Source organism: Sinocyclocheilus rhinocerous, unplaced genomic scaffold (genome assembly GCF_001515625.1).
Source record: "Sinocyclocheilus rhinocerous isolate Xijiao unplaced genomic scaffold, SAMN03320098_v1.1 scaffold1211, whole genome shotgun sequence".
In the NCBI taxonomy this organism is placed as follows: domain Eukaryota; kingdom Metazoa; phylum Chordata; class Actinopteri; order Cypriniformes; family Cyprinidae; genus Sinocyclocheilus; species Sinocyclocheilus rhinocerous.
Window position 1 is genome coordinate 657,565 of NW_015670979.1, and position 9,292 is coordinate 666,856.

Sequence of the window (9,292 nt, forward strand, 5' to 3'; positions counted from 1 at the left end):
GAATTTACGTTTTATTAAAAGTGTGGGGGACACACGTCCCCTCCCTGCATCCCCTGCGTGTTCTACACCCATGCTCCCACAGATCATGTTTTCATGCCATTTTAAGTCTTATTTTGACGTAACAAATTGGTTATATCTAAATGTGTGAGTTGTTTACGTACTTTTTTTAATTAGTCTTCCCATTAACGCCATTATATTGTTCATTCAGACTGATTCGCGAACACGCACAAACACAAGAGGTGGGATTTATCGCATGAACCAATCACAGCTAATCATAACCAGTCATATCCAATCATATCTCTTACGTGACATTCCCCCATTCATTCTCTATTACCCCCCCACCAAACTCACCGCAGGCTTTAGCGGAGGCCAGAGAGATGCGGACTCCCGCTGTAACTTTACCTGCTGGTGTCGCTGTTGGACAGTGTTTCTTTAGAAAAATGAGTGATTTATAAAAAAATTCGTTATATTTTGTAATATTGGCATTGTTTTATTTTTGTACTAAGAATTTTTTTCTCATCCAATAATTTGAGGAGGCACTGCTCCTTGGAGGAAACTCCCCTGATATATATATATATATATATATAGATAGATAGATAGATAGATATAGATATAGGTAATGTACTGTATATATGATGATTTTAAGTTATGATTTTTTTTAAGATTTGTAAAAAATTTTAAGAGTTTAAGATTTTAAACAGAAAAAGGTGTCATTACCGTATTACATTGTATTTTGACAACGTTTAATTTTTTTCCACATTAATGAGAATTTTGGAGAGAATGTCCTTCATTGTCATGAAAATGATGTCACAATGCACAAATTCTAATGGTGTCTTTATATAAAATACATTTTCAAATTATGAAAACACATTTCTTCACGAGATTCACCTATTTAAATGCTAAATTAAATTAAATATCCGATCTATTGAAGAATCTATACAATTATAATGTTTTTACTATTACTGTAATGTCTCTGGTTTATAGTACCTGTGAAATAAAAATCTGTCTTTAGGGTAATTTTGTCTGTCTGGGTTTTTAAAATGGATTATTTGGCCTATGAACTGCTTATAACAAAGCAGATTATATAAAAAGTCAGTCATTTGAAATTGATGTTGGCTTTCAGCATAGAAGCGTCAGTTTAATCTTCAGTTGAGACTCTCTTACTGTTTACTCAGGGGTCGTATTTCAGCCTAATTATGATTGTAAGCTGTGAATCTCATTCAGTAGGTCGTTTTTAAAATGGATTATTTGGCCTATGAACTGCTTATAACAAGCAGATTATATAAAAAAGTAGTCATTTGAAATTGATGTTGGCTTTCAGCATAGAAGCGTCAGTTTAATCTTCAGTTGAGACTCTCTTACTGTTTACTCAGGGGTCGTATTTCAGCCTAATTATGATTGTAAGCTGTGAATCTCATTCAGTAGGTCATTTCTGACGCTTCTGCTTCTACTGACGTCTCAGGCATGTGAAAGGGGTCTTTGGGTGTTGCTGTCTTGAACACAACCAGACGGTGATTTGATACCTATTATGTTCGAGGCCTCTTGTTTGGATGATATTTGAGAATTCCCCAAACCAGCTTGTATGACATTTTTTAAATACCATGAGCCTCTTTTGACATCATCACACTTACTCTATTTAAACGTATGAGGTCTGTTATACTTTAAATAGGAAACGGGTTGTGAAGGTACACAGGTACAGACGCATACAATATTAGGAGAGTGTCAGAGCCCTTCACAGCTCTTTCTTGTGCTGTGTGAGCACATGTGCCTGGGCTTTACTAACTACAAAACATATTGTTAATATCTGTACAAAGAACCCTTAATATCCCATGGTTTCCATCATCAAGTTAATCACCAAAAAAAAGCTGATTTTAATTTTTATATATTTATATTTAAATATAATAGAGAAAGATAGGTTATTTGTTTTAACAGTGTTCATATTTCATATTTGTTTATATATTTCTTTATGTAGTGTATACACTTTTAATGCAATCAGTTGTCTTTTAAGGAACAAAAATTGGATGCATATTTTTATATTAACTGAAAAAAAAAATGGTTTGCCGTGGTGTTGCTAGGTGGTTGCATACTGGCCCTAGTGAAAACAAAGTACCCATCCCCAAATCTTGGTGATATTTCTCTATGGGAGCATTCACCCATTTTATCGTCCACTGAGTGAGAATTGTAAGTCAGTTTTAGTTGTACTACTAAATAAGGACAATATTCTATATCTTTAGTTTAGGAACACTGAAACACTCAAAAAACATGTCAACAAATTTTAATCCTGTGCTTTTTTGGTGCATGCAGAGTGAGGACTCTGATGAGGAGGACCTGTTGGCCATCAGTAATAGATGGACGTTTGAGTGGAACAGTCGGTGCTGGTCACGTCTGCAAGACATCGATTACCTACTGGGTAGAGCAGAGGAGCGGAGCCCCTCTGAGGGGGGTGAGGGTCTCCGGACCACTGTGAGCAGCGAGAGCTTTCTGACAGACCTCAGCGAGCCAGAGATCTGCTCCCTGCACAGTGAAGACTCTTTGGCTGCCATGTCTGGCTCTGCCTCGCTCACCCCACTGCACTTGCCCAGAGAGCTGCCTCATTACGGTTCACTACCCGCCAAGAGCAGGCGACGTGGACGCACACGCGCCAAAGACTTCCTGAGGAGGATGGAAACACTGGGTCGGACGTGGGGGCCATCGATGGATCGCTCTGAGCGGCGCTCTTTGGTTATTAGCGGCCCAGTTCTGCAAAGCGAGCCAGAGGCACTAAAGACTCTACGATGTGTTCAGATTTTCAACGGCGGGCCTCTAAATGCTGAAAACATGCCACCAGCTAACAACTGCCCAAATTCGCTGGCCAGCAGTGAGGCTAGCAGCCAATCTGAGACCAGCGGTAGTGCCGAAAGCACACCGAACATGAAGGGACGTGTCTCAAAGTTGTATCCTCCTGGTAAACGTGCAGGCATCTACCTAGAGGACATCGATGTTCTCACCGGCGCTCCCCAGAGGACGAGACCGGTCGAACGGAGCCGCAAAAATGAGTTTCGCTCCTATGACGAGCTATTGGTGCACATCCCAAAAGATCACAAACCTGGTACCTTCCCTAAAGCGCTGTCAATCGAGAGTCTGACGCCAGCCAGTAAGGAACACGGGAAGGTTCTGGATTCAGAGCCGAAGCCATTCAAGTGCAGGAAAGTTGGCGGGAGGGAACTCCGGCCTGCGACACGCTGCTGCCCGCGAGGCAGTAGGATCAGTGTGTACGATAACGTACCTGGCTCACACCTCTACGCGAGCGCGGGGGACTTATTGGACCTTGAGAAGGAGGATATATTCCCACATTTGGATGACATTCTGCAGCATGTGAATGGCCTGCAGCAGATCGTGGACCACTGGTCCAAAAACGTCTTGCCGGAGAGTGAAGGGGAGGGGGATGGCGGCAGGGGGCGGGAGCAGAAGATTATTGACGGCCAGTCTTCCAGTCAAATCACACCGGACTTCGAGGGGACTTCTGCAATCAAAGGGTTGACCACACCGAGCGACGGCAACAAGGATGGGCTTTCGTTAAATGAAACAAACATCTCCAGCACCAGAGAGAGGAGGGACTCAGGGGTGGGGGCTTCCCTGACACGACCACGGTGAGACTTCAGGATGGATATACTGAGAGGCAGTCATTTATGAGACTAAAATAAGACTTTCTTCCAAGAAATCACATATACATGTCTTTCTGCTAACTTGAATTTTTATTTATACTTTAGAGAGCATTAAATGATCTTTTCATGAATATATCATGTTGCTGTTGTATTTCTAGTCTTAGATGGCCCAGCTTCAGGATGTCAAACCTCCTCGGCCAATCAGGAATCTCGCTACAGATATCCAGCCAATCAGTGGGCCAGCTTAGCTTGCTGCAGAAGTTTTCTTTATTGCGTCTCACTGCTATTATGGAGAAATACTCCATGTCCAACAAGCATGGGTGGACTTGGTGAGTTATCTAATATGCTGATTTAGTGCTCAAGAAACATTTCTTTTTATCAATGTCGAAAACAGTTGTAGAAATGGTGATACGTACATTTATTGGGATTATTTGATAAATAGAAGGTTTGAAAGAACAGCATTTATTTGCAATAGAAATCTTTTCTAACATAAATGTCTTTTCAATTAAATTGAATAAAAGGATTAATGTCTTTCAAAAAAAAAAAAAAAATCCCAGACTTTTGAAGGGTATATACATACATGTTGAAGCAATAAGATGAATCAGTTAGGGAAAATCCCTGTGGGATGTGATTAGGGGAATTCTAGTCAGTTCTTTGCTCTTATTGAATGACACACCGATAAAAGTGTCTCCTCAGTTAAGCGAGTTTTGTGTTAAAACTCCAGAGCTTGTGGAACAATCTCATCCTGCCATCTACATCACAGTTCTGCCTTTAAACTCTGTGCACTCTTCCATTCACACTCCCCCTTGCGTTATATATAATCAAGATTCTTATAGCAGATCCTACACACAGTCCTCTTCTCAGTACTCTGTGTATATGTTCTTAGGTCAGTGCCAAAATTTATGAAGAGAATGAAGGGACCAGACTACAAGGATAAGATGGTATTCGGTGTTCCTCTGATTGTCCATGTTCAGCGGTACGGACACCCTCTGCCCATAAGCTTACAGCTCGCCCTGCGCTTTTTAAGGAGCCAGTGTTTGGACCAGGTACACAGTTTCATTCACATTTGCAAGACTGATTATAAGGTTCGTTCTAAGTTAGGCCAGAGTCAAAGTTATTCCAAACTCAGTAAAAAACTTGATGTCCAGCCACTGCTCAATTCCTATAGACAGATAAACCACACAAACCCTAATAGTGTTTTTTTTCTCCCTGTATGTTGATGTCTTAGTAATTCAAAACAAAATAAAATGTATTCGCTTCATTTTGTTTTAATGGTGCATTATTACTATTGCTCATGTTTAGGGTTATGTTTTTGAGCAAATGTTTGTGTTGCGGTTATGAATGATACCTCTAATTGTGTGGCTTGTTAAGTCGAGGAGTGCTATTTCTTTTCTAAGTGATCAGACACACGATTTTGGTCTGGCAGACGAAAAAATGACTGAAAAACGTCCATAAGCTTAAATAGAAAAAGGGACCCAAACCATAGACCAGAACATCATAGAGACTTTGAGGTGGGATGTTTTGACTTGGTTCAGTAAAGCTCCGGTCACGTTAGCTAAATTTAATGTACAAAAAAGGTCTATTGTCGATAGTGTCCCGATGCATGATGTGCCACACACACAGAGGTCACTTTCAAATCAAACAGTTTTGATTTGACGTTTTTGCCCTTGTAAAACTCTCAATTATGAGGATTCCTATTGAGATGAATGGATTTCGCCAGCTAAATTTCACTGAGCAACGATGAATGTGACCACACCTTCAGCAGCCACCCAAACAAATCCTAACAACCACTTAGCAGCAACGTCCCGATGCATGATGCGCCACACACACAGAGGTCACTTTCAAATCAAACAGTTTTGATTTGACGTTTTTGCCCTTGTAAATCTCTCAATTATGAGGATTCCTATTGAGATGAATGGATTTCGCCAGCTAAATTTCACTGAGCAACGATGAATGTGACCACACCTTCAGCAGCCACCCAAACAAATCCTAACAACCACTTAGCAGCAACCAGGCTACCACACACAACACCCTAGAATCACAAGTACCACTCACATTTTATGTAAAAAAGATACAAATCTTATTTGCTTTTCTCATTATGTTTCAGGTGGGACTTTTCCGTAAATCCGGTGTAAAGTCTCGTATTCAGGCTCTGCGGCAAATGTGTGATACCTCTCCACAAAATGTGAACTACGAGGATCAGTCAGCGTATGATGTGGCAGACATGGTCAAACAGTTCTTCAGAGACTTGCCTGAGCCTCTCCTCACAAGCAAAATGGGCGAGACCATCCTCCACATATACCAGTGTAAGAGCATTTCCTGTCTGTTACGAGCTTTTCTGCCCAAATACTTCTTACAGTACTTTCAAATCCCTAAAACACTCTATAATACTCTGTCTACCCAGATGTCCCTAAAGAACAACGCTTACAGGCGGTGCAGGCAGCTATCATGTTAATGGCCGATGAAAACCGTGAGGTCTTGCAGACGCTGCTGTGCTTCCTAAATGATGTCACTTCCTCTGTTGAGGAGAACCAGATGACCCCAATGAACCTGGCGGTGTGCCTCGCTCCTTCTCTCTTCCACCTCAACATCATGAAGAATGATAACCTGTCACCTAGGTAACGGAATTCCGTTTTTGCACATTCCAAACACATGTGCTCAACTTAGAAAGGCTTTCATTATTGTATAAGAGCTATAGGATGATATGTGTGCTTTGTCATTAAGTCTCCAGGGCCTTGAGGTGTCGTGAGAAGGTGTGAAGTGTTTTATTAACTCAACATACAGACAACTCCCCCATCATTGAGTTCATTAGGGAGCATTACTCGACACTGAGCAGACACCTGGCCTGAGGGCCAGAGACGGGAGGAGGTGTGGAGAAAAGAGAGGGGTAGTTTAGCTTAAACTTACTCAGACTGGCCTGAAGGGGACGGGGGCATCATGAAACTTATCAGATGTTTTGGATCTTCATATAAATGTATAAAATGCGCCATGATAGATGGTTTTCATTGGTTTATTAGTTTGTTTTATACATTTGCAGCTACAAAAAATTTGAAAATATTATGGATCACATAGAAGCTCATGCATATGATGTCTTCTGTTGCATTCAGGTCTATTCAGAGGAAGTATGCCACTGGGCGGCCAGACCAAAAGGACCTCAATGAGAACCTTGCGGCCACTCAGGGGCTCGTGCACATGATTGCTGAGTGCAATCACCTATTCGAGGTACAAGATGCATGTTCTGACATGTTTGCCGTGAGATGTGTGTGCATTGAGAAATTGTGGTTGTTTTATAAGATTGTGTGCAGAACAATTACAAAAAGTTCAGCTGATTATTATAATCACTTAAGACTTGTACAAAAGTTTTCTATTTCAAATAAGTGCTGTTCTTTTGAAAAAAAAAGTCTATATAACTATCTCTCTATATATACTATATAACTTTATAATCATTAAGAAGTAATGTTTCTTGAGCACCAAATCAGTATTTTAGAATAAGAAATCATGTGACACTGAAGACTGAAGTAATGATGCTGAAAATTCAGCTTTGCCGTCATAGGAACAAATTACATTTTAAAATATATTTGAATAGAAAAGAGCTTAAATAGTAATAATATTTCACAATATTACTGTTTTACTGTATTTATTTGATGAAAAATACAGTAAAACAGTAATATTGTTAAATATTATGTGTAAAATCGTACTGACCCCAAACATTTGAATAGTAGAATAAATATTCGGTTGGATCATCAGTCAGGGTTGGAGGACAAGAGGAGACTTCTGTTGAAGTGTTTTTTTTAATGTGGTTTGTGCAGATTCCTCAGGAGATGGTCTCTCAGTCCAGGAACTCATATATGGAAGCTGAGCTGCTGGCGCCCTCTTTGGACGAGCTCTGTAAAAAACAGCCGCAACAGGACGAGGAAGATGAAGAAGAGGAGGAAAGCACGTGTCGCTCTTATCTGGAGAGCTTGATACAGAATCTGATGAAAGAGACCAAAGACAAGACCAAGGGATGGGTGACCAGATCAAATGTTGACAATACAGAGATATCATTAAAAAAGGTAATAATAAATGTATTAATTCATTGATTCATTAATTCATTCATTCATGTTATATGGAATATATGGTTTAAATAAATATATGACTAAATGTAAATATTTACTTTATAATAATACCCACTATTAGTTCCATAAAACTATAGTATGAATTGAAACATTTATTTTTCATTTATTTAGAATTATTTTTATATTTATTATTTAAATAATTATTATTTATTCTATTTATTTATTAAATCCTCTTAACATCTTGATTTTACATTTAGTGAATTGCTCATGAAAGTACAAGCAAATGAGTTTGGACAAATAATGCGAATATTACAAATGTAAACAGAGACATGGTTTGGGAAGAGCATGGCCACATTTATTGACAACCTAAGTTTGAATCTGGCTTGTGTCATTTCCCACCCCCTATTTCCTGTCTGCTCTGACTGTCCTATCCAATAAAAGACCAAAAGCCCATAAAATAAATAAAAGTCTGAGGGAGGTCTGCTGTCTCTCACAGGTGGGAGACGGGACCCCGTTGAGACGCTGGCGTGTGTCTGTAGAGGTGGAGGCTCCTCCATCTGTGGTGCTAAACCGCATACTGCGAGAGCGCCACCTGTGGGACAGTAACCTGCTACAGTGGAAGGTTCTAGAAACTCTGGACAAGCAGACAGAGGTGTACCAGTATGAGCTGAACAGCATGGCCCCTCACCCCAACAGAGACTTTGTGGTGCTCAGGCGAGTACAACAACGTGATCTGATACTGTGTATTGTTTACTGTTCAAGCCATGTGTCCTGGGTAGCCCATGTTTGAGGCCATTAGCAAATATCTAAATGAACTGATTACACACCATTATGGTTGTAACAAAAACATGTCCGAAGCAAGGGCTTTTTGTGCGTCATTAAGTTCTTGTGATTCTCTGAACACCGAGGTTGTAAAAAGGTCCCACATACCCCTGCTGAACAGCTGGGCATTCATGGAGTATTACTAAAAGACACTCACCAATCTCTCTAAGCACACTTCTCTGTGTTAGTTCAAGATAAAATGCTTTCAGCTAAGCAAATTAGACCACCCAGGTCATACCCAAAATATCACTGTAAGACTACAGCTTAACATCACTTGACAAATACGCAGCTGTGAGGTACAAACAGTAATCTGATCGAAGGAAAACATTCAGCTGGAATATTGCATGTTATTTGATAATAAAAGGGGTCATATGATGCTTTTTTAAAGATCATTATTTTGTGTATTTGGTGTAACAGAATATGTTGACATGCTTTAATGTTCAAAAAACATCATTATTTTTCAAATACTGTACATTATTGTAGGTTTTCTACAAAGTCCCTCCTTCCGACAAGCGCAGTCTGCTCTGATTGGCCAACTGACCCAGTGCATTGTGATTGGCCGAACACCACAAGCACACCTCGGAAATGTAACGCCCCTTACCATAATCACTTCAGCTTTCAAAGTAAATATTAAGACAGTTAATAATGTCGTTAGTTTTACCATCAGTTCAAGCCCGAAAGAGGAACAGAGTCGCGTGACAGACACAGTAATGATGCAGTACACAAGCCGCGGTTAAGACAGCTGACGTGCTATAATTTCTGACAGGC

General features: G+C 40.1%; 1 protein-coding gene across 1 annotated transcript in view; it reads left to right on the forward strand.

Annotated features, from left to right (window-relative positions):
* LOC107734466 (stAR-related lipid transfer protein 13) overlaps window positions 1-9,292 on the forward strand; it is a 45,021-nt gene that overhangs the window by 27,371 nt on the left and 8,358 nt on the right. Inside the window, exons 5-12 of the mRNA XM_016546440.1 lie at window positions 2,305-3,629; window positions 3,803-3,973; window positions 4,531-4,690; window positions 5,752-5,950; window positions 6,049-6,262; window positions 6,752-6,866; window positions 7,454-7,699; window positions 8,199-8,416. Coding sequence (XP_016401926.1) covers window positions 2,305-3,629; window positions 3,803-3,973; window positions 4,531-4,690; window positions 5,752-5,950; window positions 6,049-6,262; window positions 6,752-6,866; window positions 7,454-7,699; window positions 8,199-8,416 — 2,648 coding nt within the window. The remainder of the gene's footprint in view (window positions 1-2,304; window positions 3,630-3,802; window positions 3,974-4,530; window positions 4,691-5,751; window positions 5,951-6,048; window positions 6,263-6,751; window positions 6,867-7,453; window positions 7,700-8,198; window positions 8,417-9,292) is intronic.